At 42.4% G+C, this 15,403-nt stretch overlaps 1 protein-coding gene across 1 annotated transcript; it reads left to right on the forward strand.

Moving 5' to 3' along the window:
- Positions 1-12,025: 12,025 nt before the first annotated feature.
- Positions 12,026-12,928, forward strand: LOC102870092 (transmembrane protein 174-like). Its single transcript, XM_006899029.1, has 2 exons — positions 12,026-12,648; positions 12,823-12,928. Exons 1-2 carry the CDS (start codon positions 12,026-12,028, stop codon positions 12,926-12,928), a joined length of 729 nt encoding a protein of 242 aa, XP_006899091.1.
- Positions 12,929-15,403: the final 2,475 nt, after the last annotated feature.

Here is a 15,403-nt window from a genome sequence, read left to right on the forward strand (position 1 = left end):
TTGGCGCAGGATAGAGCAGGATTTAGGGCTGTTGTGCATAGGGTCGCTATGAGACGCAAACGGCACATAACAACAACAATTGATCTGCTTACATAGTTTGTATACATGGTGTTTCACACTATCTTTCATTCACATTGTGTTTCATACAAGCATTTTCATTCATTATTTTTTATAAAATCAGTCAAAACTGAACTAGGTGCACCATTGTCCTGTCTTTCCAGATCCTCACTGGATCTTTCCCATTTCCTTTATCCACCCCTTCCTCCACCCATCAAAGTGTGTGAGTGACCCTATGATATCCCCCCTCCCCATCCTCACCCCTCTGCTCCTACCCTCCCCCCTTAGATCATCATACACGGTTTACTAGTTATCTTAGAAATAATTTCTATTATGACTGAGGCCTCCCTCAAATGCTCCTCCTTGATGTTGAGTGCCTCCGTGGAGGTTGGGTGGTAGGATTCCTGCTTTTCATGCAGGAGTTTTGGATTTGATTCCTGGCCAGAGCCCTGCTATGTAGATATCACCTGACCAGCAGTGGAGGCTTGACTACTGTTAGGATAGTTACAGGTTTCAATGGAACTTCCAGATTGAGACTAAAGAAAGGTCTGGGAAATGCTTCCCCAAAATCAGTTATTGGAAATTCTATGGATCACAGCAGGTCTTACTGGCAACCAATCATGGTAGTGGCCACAACCAGTAAAACCAGTATTCCATTGTGTGTAGGGTCGCTGTGCATCAGAGCTGATTGCACAATGCTTAACAATGGGTTTACAGACACTGAATATTCATAGAGAGCTCTGGTGGCTTAGTGGTAAGAAACTGTACTGCCAAACCAAAGGCATGTAGCTCGAATCCACCACTGCTCTGTAGAAGAAATATGGGCAATCTCCTTCTGAGCAATTAACTGCCTCTGAAAACTCGCTGGAGTGATTGCTTTGTGTCAGTTCTGGCTCAACAGCACACAACAACAACAACAACAATAACATTTATTTAACTAGATATTCATCCTTTAGGTCTGAGTTCCCACCTCTGTTTCCTCTGAGGCTCTTACCGCAAGTCCTTGAGGGGGTACAAGCCATGTAGATACGTGGCCTGTCCTTCTGCATCCTTGCTCATGTTCCTAACAAGTCTTAGCATTTCCTCTTTGGAGAGGCAGATAAGATTGAGTGTGCTTTTCAGACCCTAGAAATCTTCCTCACAGACAGCTTTGTGTTTCACTACTCTTAGCCCTTATGACCATGTTTTGAAGAAAGTACCAGCCTTGTGGGAGTCACCAGGAACAATTCCGCTATTGAGTTTGAGTAGCATCAGGTGATGTTCATTCTGACACTGCTCTCCCCCCACCCCATCTACTTAGTTATAAAATTTAACCATAGACCAGTTTCCTCAAGAATGCAATCACACACTCAGACACTTCCCTGATTTGGTTGATCTTCTCAGGTTTACAAAGTAGTCATAGACACAGTGTCTTACTACACTTGGCAAGACCTCCAGCCTGGTCATCTGTTCCTTTCTTTTCTCCTCTACTTACTTGCTTTCTAGGGGAGTGTGGTGGTGTGTCCACAGGGAGTGGTGCTGTTAACCCAGAGGTAGTGCCTCTCCTTTGCAGTTCAAATCCACAGGAGAAATATGGGCAATGAACTCCTGTGTGATTTACAACTTCAGAACATTCACTGGAGAGTCAGCGATGATTCAGTTCCAACTTAACAGCAACGGGAATGAGAGATTAGCCCTCTACACCCCACGCTTTACTTCAACCACAGGATGCTGTTGATAGGAAAAGTGATATGGTACCAGTTGTATCCAAAGTTTTGAAAAATTGTGTTTGGTGGTTTTTTTCTTTTACTTTTTAAATGTTGGGAACACTGAAGGATTTTGAAATATATATTAGCAGACATGCCAGCTAAGTTCACGATGTTTGGTTTGCCCGTCATTTATGAGTGTTTTTGTGATATTGGAGAGCCTTGGTTGCATTTGGTCTAAGGTCAAATCAAAGTGAATATAGCCGACACTGTTGTGAAATAAGGTCAAATCAAAGTGAATATAGCTGACACTGTTGTGAAAACAGATTATGCTGTAGGATGATGACTTAACAGTTAGTTTGGAAAAATGAACTGTCGCTTTACCAAACCTTTTTAAAAGGCATTTGATTGCTCTCTCCCAACAGGCTTCCACAAAGCCATTTATTTCCTGCCCAGCAAACTCAATCAAGTGTTTCACTCAAAAATAGAAGACCATATTGAGTTTCACTTCCCACCACAGTTCTCTGATAACGTCTGAAAACAGTTTTAGTGGTTTTAATGTCAGTCTTCATTTATCTCTTTGAACTATAATCATTTCAAAATTACATTTTTTTTAAAAAAACTAGGAATGTGGATTAGTGGTTGCAAGCGGGAAGTTGGATTTGTAAGTATGGAAAAAAAAAACAGTAAAAATATGCCAAAACCCCACACAAGTTCAGAATCTTCAGAGGTTTACAGTTATGACAGTATTTCCCTCGGTGATTCCTATGAGGCATTTGCCAGTAAACAAGTATGAGATTATAAACTAACCACACGGGAGTGAGTGTATCAACATGGTTGGTCTAAAAGGTGGGATGCACTCAGATGTCCACATTATCAATATCAAACAATATCATGGACCAAAGAGTGAAAGTAACTAACCCTCTGTGGGAACTTGTATTTTTCAAGGGAAGCAGTAATAATATTCCCTACCCACATGTTCTTCTGCAAGGTGGCATATCTAATTCATTCCCCTTTGTCTCTTTCTCTCTCATTGCCATTGAGTTGGAACCAACTCAGAGCTGACCATCCATTGGTTTTCTGAGGTTGCAAGTCACACAGAAGGAGATTGCCCATCTTTCTTTCACAAAGTCACTGATGGATTTGAACTCCCAGAGAGACATGACCTTTGGGTTAGCAGTACGGCTCCCTACAGACCACACCACTAATGCTCTCCCTCATATCTAAGTTGACGTAATGACTTGCTTGAACAATAGAAATGGAAGTGATATTTTGGAACTTCCAAAGCTGAGTCATAAGATGCCTTTTGCTTCCACCTGGGACTCTTGCAGCATTTCCTTCTGGAACAACCCTTTCAAAAATCCAGTGGCATGCTGGGAGAATCCTGAGCCCTGTGGAGAAGTCACAGGTGGGTGTTTCTGTAAACAACCTTAGTCGATTGCCCAGTGGACAGTTAGATTCAACCTCCAGCCTTGGAGTGATTCACCATGGACATTTAGCTCAATTGACTTTTCAGATGGCTGCAGCCCTGGAAGCAAAGCTCACCCAACTGCAGAAATGTATTTAAAGCCGTCAAATTTTGAGGTGGTTTGCTATACAGCAATATACAACTCTTAACAACTTTCCTGTTTACAGGTTTTGTGTATCCATTCAGTGTGTATTATGCACACACATGCAATTAAAAGTATACCTCTTCCCCTTGCCATTTATTCACTTGGATTTCTTTCAATCAATAAAACATCTTTGAAAGCTTTCAACGTCTGTCCATATAGACACCTACTTTGATCTTTAACAGTGGCACAACTTCTCACTATGAATCACCGTAAGTTATTTAACTTGTCTATCATTGATGGATATACAGTTCCCTTTGGTTATTACAGAAAGTTATTAATAAATAATTGGCTATCATATTAAGATACTCTTTTAAGTGAAAATATAGTGTTTATATATATATACATGTTTTATATATATACTTTGCATGTATATACCCTGTATTTTCGATATATACTCAACGTTCTTGGCACCAGCAGCCAGAAAATTAAAAGATGTATTGCTATGGGAAAGTCTGCTGTTAGGGACCTCTCCAAAGTGCTAAAGAGCAATGGTGTCTCTCTGGAGACTAAGGTGCATCTATACAGGCCATGGTCTTTGCAATCACTTGTTATGCATCAGAGAGTTGGACAATGGCTAGGGAGGATAGAAGGAGAATTGATGTCTTTGAGCTGTGGTGCTGGAGAAGAGTGTTGAGGGTACCATGGACTGCCAAGAAAACAAACAGATTCATCCTGGAGAGGGTTAAACTGGGTGGCTCCTTGGAGGCAAGGATTCTGAGGCTTCATCTGGCATATTTTGGTCATGTTGTCAGGAGAGACTGGTCCTTGGAGAGGGACGTCATGTTTGGGAGGGTGGAGGGCAAGTGCAGGAGGGGAAGGCCCTCTATGAGGTGGATTGATTCAATGACCAGTGTAATTGGGGTGGGTGTGTCGGAAATGGTGAGATTGGCAAAGGACAGAGCAAAGTTTAGGGCTCATAGGGTCGCTATGAGTTACAAGTGACTCAACAGCATGTAGCAACAACAAAGGAAACTGGAATACATGATTGTTATGAGTTGTGATTCCAATTTGACTTGATGGCAGTAAGCATGGGATACATATACATTCATATATATTGACATTTATTTTATCAGAGATTAATATCGCTGCTCCTGCCTTTTTCTGGTTGCCATTTGCTTGGTATATTTTGCCCCTCCCTTTCATTTTTAGTTTTTCTATATTTTCATTTTTCAGGTGTGTTTCTTGTAGACAACATATTGATGGATTTTGTTTTTTTATCTAATCTGCTACTCTTTTTCTCTCCAGTGGTGTATTTAGACCATTCACATTCAGTGTGATTATTGAGAGACAATGTTTCTTCCTCACTGCTTTTAGACTTTTCTCCTTATTTTTGGTTCTGGCATATTTGACTATGATAAACCTTCATGTTTTTCTTTTAGGGTCTATTCTATATGGTGCTTGCTCAACTTCTTGAATATATATTCTCTCATTCTTCATTATGCCTGAGAAGTTTTCTTCTAGGAATTCTTCCACAACTTTTTCAGTGCCTTTACTTGCTTCTTCCTGTTCTGGGATTCTGAAGATGCACCTTTTCCTTCTCTTAATAGTGTTCCACATTATTCTTAGGTTTTCTTCTTTTTCCTTCTTTTTTGAGTCTATTTTTGCTCTAGCAGATCAGTGGTGACAATTGTGTTCTTCTATTTCAGTGGTTCTGTGTTCCATCTCTTCAAATCTGTTGATGTGTCCCTCTATAATATCGACGGCATCTGAAACCTTGGACCTCATATTTTGGATCATGGTTTCTTATTTTTCCAGTGCCTCTAATGCTTAATGTCAGCTTTGTCTGCATTGTTTTGAATTGTTTTCTTAGCTCCTCCTGATTTTTGCTTGCCTTATCCTGTAATTCTTGAAGTTTTTCACCCATTGAAAATATTCAATCATTGTTCTTTTGAATTCATTATCAGAAAGTTCCATCTGACTTTTTGACTTCAGGAAATCCATTGCTACTATTTCTCTTTTTGGGGGTGATATCTTGCTTTGAGCTTGTGTGGGGAGTGATGTAGTCTGCTTCTTTCGGGATATATATATACATTTGTTGTTTGTGGGGGTTTTTTGCCTTTCATATCTTTTATTTATTTATTTTAAATCTAATTCTTTTTAAATTGTAATTTTATTGAACATTTACAGAAAAGTTGCATTTTCCTTTATTCATTGTTGCACATTTCCCTCTCTACCCCCCAAGAGCATTCACTTTTTTTAATTGAGATTTTAATGAAAGTTTATAGAGAACTTGGATTTCCATTCATTCATTGTTGCACATTTTCCTCCCTGTCGCCTCCCAGTTCACTTTTCTTTATGGGGAAAAAAAAATTCCTTCATTGTTGTACAATTCCCCACCCTCAACTGCAGTCCACTTTACTATGCAGCTCTTGTTCTGTACTGTTATCATACAGATAATATCTAATCATATATTGCTTTTAAGCAGTTCTCTCCCTCATCGGTTTCCACGCAGTGTACATTATTTATCCCCTCTCTTCTTAGTTTCACCCTAATCTCAATGTCAGTTGTGTTTTACAACAGTGCCATTATGCAATATTTGTCCTTTTGTGACTAAGATATTTCACTCAGCATAGTGTCTTCCAGGGTCACCCATTTTGTGTAGTATTTTATGAGTTTTCCAGTGTTACATAGTAGTCCATTGTGTGAATATACCACAGCTTCTCTGTCCATTTGTTTGTAGATGGGCACTTGGGTTGTTTTCATCTCTTTGCTATTGTGAACAACACAGCAATAAACATGGGTATGCATATATCTGCTTGGGTGGCAGTTCTGGTTTCTTTAGGGTGTATTCCCAGTAGTGGAATTGCTGGGTCAAATGGTATTTCTATTTCCAACTTTTTGAGAAAGCACCATACTGCCTTCCATAGTGGTTGCACCATTTTACATTTCCACTAACAGTGAATAAGGGTTCCAGTTTCTCCACAACCTCACCAGCATTTGTTGTTTGCAGCTCTGTTGAACTTTGTTATTGTAACTCGGGATAGATGATACCTCATAGTTATTTTTATTTTCATCTCTTTTAGAGCTAGGGGTTTTGACTATTTCTGCATGTGTTTGTTTGCCATCTGAATGTCTTCTTTGGTGAAGTGTCTGTTCATATCCTTTGCCCATTTTGAAATTGGGTTGTTTACCTTTATTTTGTTGTGTTGGGATGAGCTACTTTTATACATAGAAATGCAATCACCTTTCACATATTCTTTCTGTTGTATGTCTTCAACCACTAGCCCGTCCTGACCTTGTCAGGTTATCCCTTCTATAGTCCCTCATGGTTAGGTTCAAGTTCAGGGACAGCTTCCAACTTTGGCCAGGCAAATTTACATGTTTTCTCTTTATTGGAGAATCACAGGTTAAACCCTCTGACAGTCATGTCATCCTGTCTTTCTCCTTCTCTTGAAGAGTCATGTGGAATGTTGGGCACAGTCCAGGGCAAGATTTGGATATTTCCAGGTCCTTGGCCAAAGCTTCTCTTAGCATCTTTCAAAATTCCCATTGCAAGAATATTTACTTGACCTTTTATGATATGATGTCTTCCAGATCAGAGTGATTTCCAGCTTGCCAAATGACACCGGCCACCCAGTTTCTTGGTAAGAAGTCCTTCTGTTACAAATATCCAGTGATAATTATTTAAAATAATGATCCCTGCATTTCATTTCAGCATATAGTCTATCATCTCCCCTGTGACCACCCTGCTGTAGCTATCAATGTAGCATAAAAATGAACTCCTTTAACGGAAATTTTGGTTCTTAAAGTATTGAGATATCAATCATAGAGAAAAATTGTTGAGACAATGTATGAATTTCTCAAGTTTCTATTGTCATTATAATAGCATCTTAGCATTGGTTTCCACTCTTCAGTATGCTCAAGAATCACTTAACAACAACAAAAGGACCAGTCCCATCCAGTCAATTCCAATCCACAGTAGGTGGCCCCATGTAGTTCACAGAGTGTCCATTGACTGTACCCTTATGCAATAAAATGAAAGTCTTCTGCAGGGCCTCTGGGTAGATTGGAATTCCTAGCCTTCCAGTTAGCAGCCCATTACAAGCCATTTTCATGCACCATCACTCAAAGGAGCTTATATTATAGTTTCTGATTTACTAGTTTTCTGGGAGTCCTGGGAATTTGCATCTTTATGGTCTTCACAATTATGTATCAGAAGCTGGACAATGCCTAGGGATGATAGAAGGAGAATGGGTGCCTTTGAGTTGTGGTGCTGGAGAAGAGTATTGAATATACCATGGACTGCTAGGAGAACAAACAAGTTCATCCTGGAGAGAGTGAAACCAAGCTTCTCCTTGGAGGCAAGGATTCTGAAGCTCTGTCTGACATACTTTGGACATGTTGCAAGGAGGGACCAATCCTTGGAGAGAGACATCATGCTTGGGAGGGTGGAGGGACAGCGCAAGAGAGGAAGACCCTCGATGAGATGGACTAACTCAGTGACTGGGGTAAATGGGGAAGATGTGTCAGAAACAATAAGGTTGGTTCAGAATAGAGCAGTGTTCAGAGCTGTTGTACATAGTGTCATTATAAGTCAAAAGAGACTCAATGGCACATAATAACAACAATAAATATCAATTATTATGATATAGACAAATATGAGACAGGTGATTTTGGGAATTTAATTTAATCCTCCCTCCAACTCCCAGCCCCCCAACCCCCCCACCCCAAAGTAAGTGTTAACTCGAATAAGCCTTTACTGTTAGTGATTTGGCAGTTATGTAATCATGTAATGCTGTAATTGCCCATGATCTGGTGTAAGGGGACTAGCTTGTGATTCAATAGCCCTGACACAATGTAAAGGATGTTTTCCCTATATAAAAAGATATGCCTTCATCACCTTTGAGTTGTGGTGCAGGAGATGAGCAATGAATATACACCATGGTCTGACAGGACAACAAACAATTCCTTGAGAGGGTGAAACCAGAATGCTCCTTGAGGGCAAGGATTTTGAAGCTCTGCCTTACATGCTCTGGGTATGTTGCCAGGAGGGGCCAGTCCTTGAAGAAGGGCATCATGTTTGGAAGAGTGAAGAGTCGGTCTAGGAGAGGAAGACCCCAGAAAAGATGGGTTGACACAGTGAGTATGGAAATGGGGGCAGATTTGTCAGAGATGGTGAAATTGGCTCAGGACAGGGTCAAGTTCACCATTGTTCATAGGTTCACTATGAGTCATAGTTGACTTGATGGCACATAACAACTTGATTCAATTCTTGGTTCTTAGGAAGATGAAATAATACCATGGATATTACATATCTGAGATCTGATGGCCTAGCTACAAAAAGCTGCGCTGAAATTCCAAAGGCATGTGGTTTGAGGCCACCAGCTGAAGGATGGGCAATCTCCTCCTGTGTGATTAACTGCCTCTGAAAACCCGCCATTGTGTCAGCTATGGGTCGGTTCCAACTCAACGGTACCTAACAACATTCTGTATCTAGAAATGTGCTTGACATAAAGTACATGCAGAAGAAAAACTAGTTTTTAAGAAAAGACATAAAGAAAAACACTTTTTACCATATACAGACTTTGAGCTTTTTCAGGCAGAGGTGGAGTGAAGGTGATAATTTAAATATAAGTGGAGAATTCCCTGACTTTACGGTTCTGAAGATGACACAGGTTTTGTGCTTATGAATTACTGACAGCAAGACAGTCTCCTTCTTCACCTCGGTCAGTGCACCCAGGGGGGTGTTGTTATTGTTGTTAGAGTTCATTAATCTACTACAACTCACAGCACCTCTATGAACAGCAGATCTGAGCCTTACCTTGTCCTGGGTAGCCAAAAACAAATGGAAAGCATTCAGAAGAAAGTTTTGTGCAAATAACATTCCTCCTTCCCATCTCAATTCCAAGGAGCAAAAACCTTGGAGAGGGGGTAGGGGAAGTCAGGCTGTTTGTTTGAATTTGCCATTAAGTCAGTCCCAACTCTCAGGAAGCCCACTAGGCTTGTCTTTTTAGGCTTCTAGTGACTGAAAATGTCGGTCACGTTAGCTTACTGGAATGTTTCTAGTAAAGGAAGGAGTCATACCCTGCTCCTACCGTTAGGTAGGAGAATGTTGATCTCAGTTTGTCTCTTACCTTGTGCTCCAGGCCACATTTGGGAGGACACCCGAGGGTGTCAGCTGCCTGTATGTCCGTATGTTTGGCAATGACTTCAGAGATGAACAGCTTTGTCCCGTCTGTTGTTGGGAGAAGTCTTTTGATGGGTTGACAGTTTCTTGGTCACCTAGAGGCACTTGGGATTAATATGGGGCAGGATATACAAAGATTCTTTGGTGAAGGGTCATCTGGGGAATTTATTAACCCTTTCACTGGGAGATTTTGGCTCAGTTGATCTGAGTTTGGAACCATGATAACTATAGGGGACATTGTGTTTCCATTAAGGACAATGGAAACTTTGGGGATTGTGAATGGTGATGACTAGGCAACATGATGAACTTAAGCTTACACGGGAAGGATGTGGAAATGACAGGTATTTTGCACCTATAAACTTCTCACAAGGTAAGAAAGAAAGAAAGAAAGAAAGAAAGAAAGAAAGAAAGAAAGAAAGAAAGAAAGAAAGAAAGAAGAAAGAAAGAAAGAAAGAAAAGAAAAGAAAAAAAGAAAGAAAGAGAGAGAAGGGGAAGGAGAGAGAAAGGCAGGCCCAGCACGTTGTTATCATCAGGATTTTTTGAAACTCCTTGACTTAGAGATAAGGGACAGCTCTTCTCCTGAATCATTTGCTGAATGGTGGAAGGAATCTGCACCGATGGGTTGTTTAACCACCAAGGACAGTTACCTATCCAGATAAAACCTGATTGTTGTTGTTAAGTGCCATTGAGTCATAGGTGACTCATAGTGACCCTATGAATGAAAGACCTGGACACTTGTATAACTTTCATCCTTTCTCCAAGTTCATAAGGTTTCCAGAGGCAAGCTATTTCAGAAGAGGATGCCACTCCTGCTTCCAAGCCTGTTTTAATTGGGAAGCTCCACTCAACACTGTCCACCATAGGATACCATTGTCTCATTTGACACATGAGTGTCACAGTGTTCAGCATCACAGCAACCACGAAAAATTCAACTAGAGAAGGTTAAGGTGGGTAGGGAGCTGTGCTGCCAATCCAAAGGCAAGTGGTTCAAATTTACTAGCTCCTCTTCAGAAGGAAGAAGGGCAACCTCCTCCTGTGTGATTTACAGCCTCTGAAAACCTTCTAGAGGGTCAGCAGTAAAAGATAAATTGATTAGAAAGTTACTTCCCCAAAGAGATGGACGTCCCTACTTGAAATATGGAGGGGAAGCCTAGAGTTTCAATTTCAGGGAGTAGGAAAATTGTGTTTGAAGTTCTGTAGCTCATGAGCTACAGGCAGTGGTTTTGCAGAAGAAGCCATCTTCCCTACATCCGCTCCAGGGTGGGGACTGCAGCTGTGTATTTTGCTATGGAGCCACCATTGAGCAAGGGCTGCTGCATGTGTCCAGGTGAGGCTTCTTCAACCTCTGTAAGTGACCTGGTGCATGTGAAGGTTTGCTGAGCTCCTTTCCTGGTCCACAGCAGGAATCTGCCCCCATGCTCAAATGCTGGAAGCAAAAGGTACCTGGGACGAGCCAGGAAAGAATAAAACCACAGAGCCAGTAACTGGTATTCCTTCGAATCCCTTGTCCAGTTCACACTACATGCAATTTCAGACAGCAGCACATCACTCTCCTTAAAAACCTCAATGACTCCACACAGGATAAAGTTCAAACTCTGCAATGTCCCTCACACCTCCCCTCTCCCACTTACTTCTTAATAAATTTTTGTTAAAGAACTAAATGTGTAAAGTGCAGAAAAGCAGACTCACATCTGATAACACCTGTATCCCAGGAGTCTTTCTGTTACATCTCTTTTCTCCTTGAATAAAAGAAAGTTTTGAACTTTATATAAATGGAGTAATAAAGCACATAGTCTTTTGACAAAAAAAAAAAAAGCCATAGAACTTTGTGAGAATTGATTATTAACTTTAATTATTACCATGTCCAGAAATTCCTGAAGGGAGAAGGAATACACACATAGTGAAGAAACGTGTGTCTGCCTCTCTCTAATGAGCCAAGATCTCAGACTAGCTCCTGACACACAGTGGAGACTTGGAGCTGAGGAGGGCTCACTCTGAAGTTCCTGAAGAGACATCTTGTCTTCACTTTGTCCTTTCTAAAAATCTGATTCTGATAGAGGAAACCAGGACACTGAATGACACAAATGGTGAAGTAAATGATTCAGAGCTTGGCTATGAAGCGAAAAGATTGCTTGTTTGGACCCACCCAGAGGTGCCTGGTGATCTGCTCCTGAAAGGTCACAACCACTTAATCTTAAGGAGAGCAGTGAGACCCTGACACAGAAGGTCAGCACTGGTACTGGAAAGTCAAAAGAGAGGTGTAAGAATTTTTTTTTTAATGAATAATAGTGAATCCAAGAAGTGTAGCTTCTTCCTGAACTGCAAAACAGATACCTCTGACTGTTGACAATATGCAAGGAAATGTCAGGCTTCACTTCTCAGACCTTTATTCTGCTAAGCAAAGTTCAGCCCTCTGTGTGTTATACCCTGTTAACCACAGGAACCCAAAGTTCTTCTATAACTAACCTGGGCTCCTTTCCTCTGCTGCTCCGTGGTGCTCTCAGTCCGCTGGCTTCTCACAAGCAGACAGTTGACGTGGAACCATGGAGCGAGGTGCCAGCCACGTTGAGGACTTCCCTCTCAACGTGTTCTCGGTCACCCCCTACACCCCCAGCACTGCTGACATGCAGGTGTCCGATGATGACAAGGCAGGGGCCACCCTGCTCTTCTCCGGCATCTTCCTGGGACTCGTGGGGATCACCTTCACCATCATGGGCTGGATCAAATACCAAGGCGTCTCCCACTTTGAATGGACCCAGCTCCTGGGGCCCATCCTGCTGTCAGTTGGGGTCACCTTTATCCTGATTGCTGTGTGCAAATTCAAAATGCTCTCCTGTCAGTTGTGCAAGGAAACTGAGGAAAGGGGCCTGGACTTGGAACAGACACCAAGTGGACAATCGTTTGTTTTCACCGGCATCAACCAACCCATCACCTTCCATGGGGCTACCGTGGTCCAGTATATCCCACCTCCATACGGTTCTCAGGAGCCCATCGGGATGAATGCCGCCTATCTGCACCCAGTGGTCAACCCATGTGGTCTTATTCCTCCTGGAGGGCCAGGGGCTGGCACGCCAAATCCTCCACAGTACTACACCATCTACCCTCAGGACAACACCGCATTTGTTGATGAGAATTACGCTTCTTACGTGGATGGTGGGAATGACAGGTATGGAGTGTGTGTTGGAAGGTGCCCCCGTTCTAGCTGCATTAGTTCTCACTGTGTTGGTAAGGAAGGTGATGGGGATGGGGCGTGTAGGTCTCTGAGACCAGAATGGTGGCACCAAGTGTGTGAGTGGCCCTGGAGATTGTCATGCATCTGTGTTTTCTGTTGACGTCCTAGGACAAGCCCTTATGCAGAGCAGCTAGAAGAGACACAGCTGGAAGACGAGACCTGTGCCTGCTTCTCTCCTCCCCCCTATGAGGAAATATACTCAGTCCCTCGCTAGAGACAGAAAGGCAAAGGCAGCAGGCCTTGTAGTCATCGTTACCCGACAACTGAGCTGTTCTGTGCCGTGACCTTCAGAAGACGGACAGCGGAGTCACTCCCGCAGACACCACTCAAGTACTAGGGGTGGGGGCCAGGGAAGTAGAAAGTAAAATGACTCAGCTTAAGAGATATTAAGCCAGGCTGGGGAAAGTCCCTTTCAGTACTGTGTCTAATATTCAATAATGTAAGAAATCCCCTGAGTAAAGTTCAAGTGTAGGAATGTCACCCGTTTGTCCACTCGCCCCTTCCTAGCAGGAAGTCACTGGGGTCTCAGTGCCAAGGGCAAGATAACTTTCCTGAGACGCCACGGGTTCCCACAGTGGGGAAGGTGGGGTGATAGGAAACTGAGAGGCAAAACTAAGCTCAGCTGGTGCTTTCTCGCTCCTCCACCAGGCCAAAGGGAGCGTGCATATTCCCAGTGACTCAGCTGCCATCCAGTGTCCCTTGAGGACTCTATAATAAGGGCAATAATGAAGAAATAAATATATATAAAAACAAATAAAACAATGTCTCCTGCTAGTATAGTATAGCTGGCTAGACCACATCAAATAAAAAAAAAAATGCTAGGACAATGGTATGAACAAATTCATGTGAGTGGTCACTGGGTCACATGCAAGGTTGAAACTGGGTGTATGATGTACCTGGCCAGGCTCTTGATCCACCCTTGTTGGATCTGTGCTGGTCATGAGTGCAGGGAGCCAGGTATCCCCCAGCACTCAGGAAATTCCCTATGCACCTCTAGGTGAGTCCTGTTGAATTAAACAGGGTATAACTGCCATGTCTCACTGAGGAAATCAGGACTAACAAGAGCAAAACTGTCATTCTAAGACCTTGGAGGATTCCTTGGTGGAGAGGGTAGGTGGAGAGGGTCACTGTTTTGATAATAGCAAAAACCAGAAACAAAATCCTTCACTGAGACATCCAACAGTGTCCTTAATCTCCCTAAATCTGAATTTTCAGATAAACATCCAGAATAGATCTGTTTAAGAAGAGATCGTTACACACCACAGATTCTAAAGGAAAATATTAAGCTACTAAGGATGGCTTTCAACCCAAAAGAGGCTAGAATCTAGTAGTTCTTCGAAGTTTTGGGACCATATTTGTATTTTATTTTTGTTGTTGTTGTTGAAAGCCTTTAGTTTTCCAAGGACATGGTTAAAATAAGTCTTCGAAAATATTGTGATTTGTGTTGAATCTTAAGGAAAACCTTTTCACATGAGAATTCATCTCTGTGTGTGATGACAGAAGTTGATGGTGACTTGGTTTGGTTTGGAAACTGATGTTCAATTTATCCTTGAAAATACTGGAGTCTGAAAGAAAGGCCATAAGTTCTGGAAAGGTTACTTGGTGATAGGGACACGACTGACTATTGCCAAGCTGGGGAAATCCTTACTAGTTAATAATGAAACATCATCTGAAAACATTGGTGTGCTGATTTGATCTGGGCTATTGCTGGAGAGAGTAACAGCTGATGATCTGGATGGGCGAGGAAAAGGATTACTCCTTTAGGGCTTAGACACCAAGGGGAAAAACGCTGTCTTCCCCACCTTGGGGCAATGCGGGTCTGAGCAGTTGTGGGATCTATGAGTGCCTTTCTTTCCCTCCCTTCCCAGAGACTCTGATTGTGCTTCTCATCTGCCCCACTTAGCCAGACACAGGCCTGCATTTCAGATTCACCAAGTGAATCTACAAAACTGGTTCTCTCTACTTTTTTTTTTTTTTAGTACAACATAAAAATGAAACCTTTTGTTTGTGAAGAGCTGAGCCTCAGCTATCTGCTTTCAGCTTCTGACCTGGGAATTCCTGGGCCTTGTTTACTGTAAGGCCAGTGGAGTAGGATTGCATGAGGCTGGACCCTGCTGAGTGGCTGGTGTTTCTCCCTAAACAAGCTCCTCCTAGTGGACGGCTAGCAAGGACATGGGGAGGAACTTTGAGCCTAACCAGGAGAAGAGAGGTTCCCTGTAGACCACGGCGGTTTCTGCGCTGCTCTCCGAGCTGTCCCTGCTCATCACACAGGGCACTGCTCCAACAAGCCCCCAAGTATGGAGACTATCTCACCACCCAGCAGCCACCAGAGCACCTCATCAGAATCCTCCCGCATACCCCTATTTCTACTGAATGGCAAAGGTGAAGGAACGAAAACACTTTTCAAATAGATAGCAAATGACTGTTCTCACCCATGATTATTGTTGTTAGTAGGCACCTTCCAGTGGACTACAATTCATAGTGATCCTATGAACAACAGATCTGAAAGTCGCCTTATTCTGCACCATTGCCTCATTCTCTGACACACAGGAGGCCCTCATTGCATTTGCAGTGTTGGTATATCTCGTTGAGGGTCCTCCTCACCTTCCCTGACCCTTGACCTTTCTCAGTACGCTGTATTTTTCCAAGGGCTCCTGACACTACGCTCCAAGTACGTGAGTTGATCTTT

The sequence above is a fragment of the Elephantulus edwardii genome, unplaced genomic scaffold, assembly GCF_000299155.1.
Source record: "Elephantulus edwardii isolate Elephantulus edwardi_28Jun2011 unplaced genomic scaffold, EleEdw1.0 scaffold00244, whole genome shotgun sequence".
NCBI lineage: Eukaryota > Metazoa > Chordata > Mammalia > Macroscelidea > Macroscelididae > Elephantulus > Elephantulus edwardii.

Coding starts and splice junctions, on each gene's coding strand:
- LOC102870092 (XM_006899029.1), top strand. CDS start 12,026: ATGGAGCGAGGTGCCAGCCACGTTGAGGACTTCCCTCTCAACGTGTTC. Junction 12,649..12,822: donor GTGGATGGTGGGAATGACAG/GTATGGAGTGTG, acceptor TTGACGTCCTAG/GACAAGCCCTTATGCAGAGC.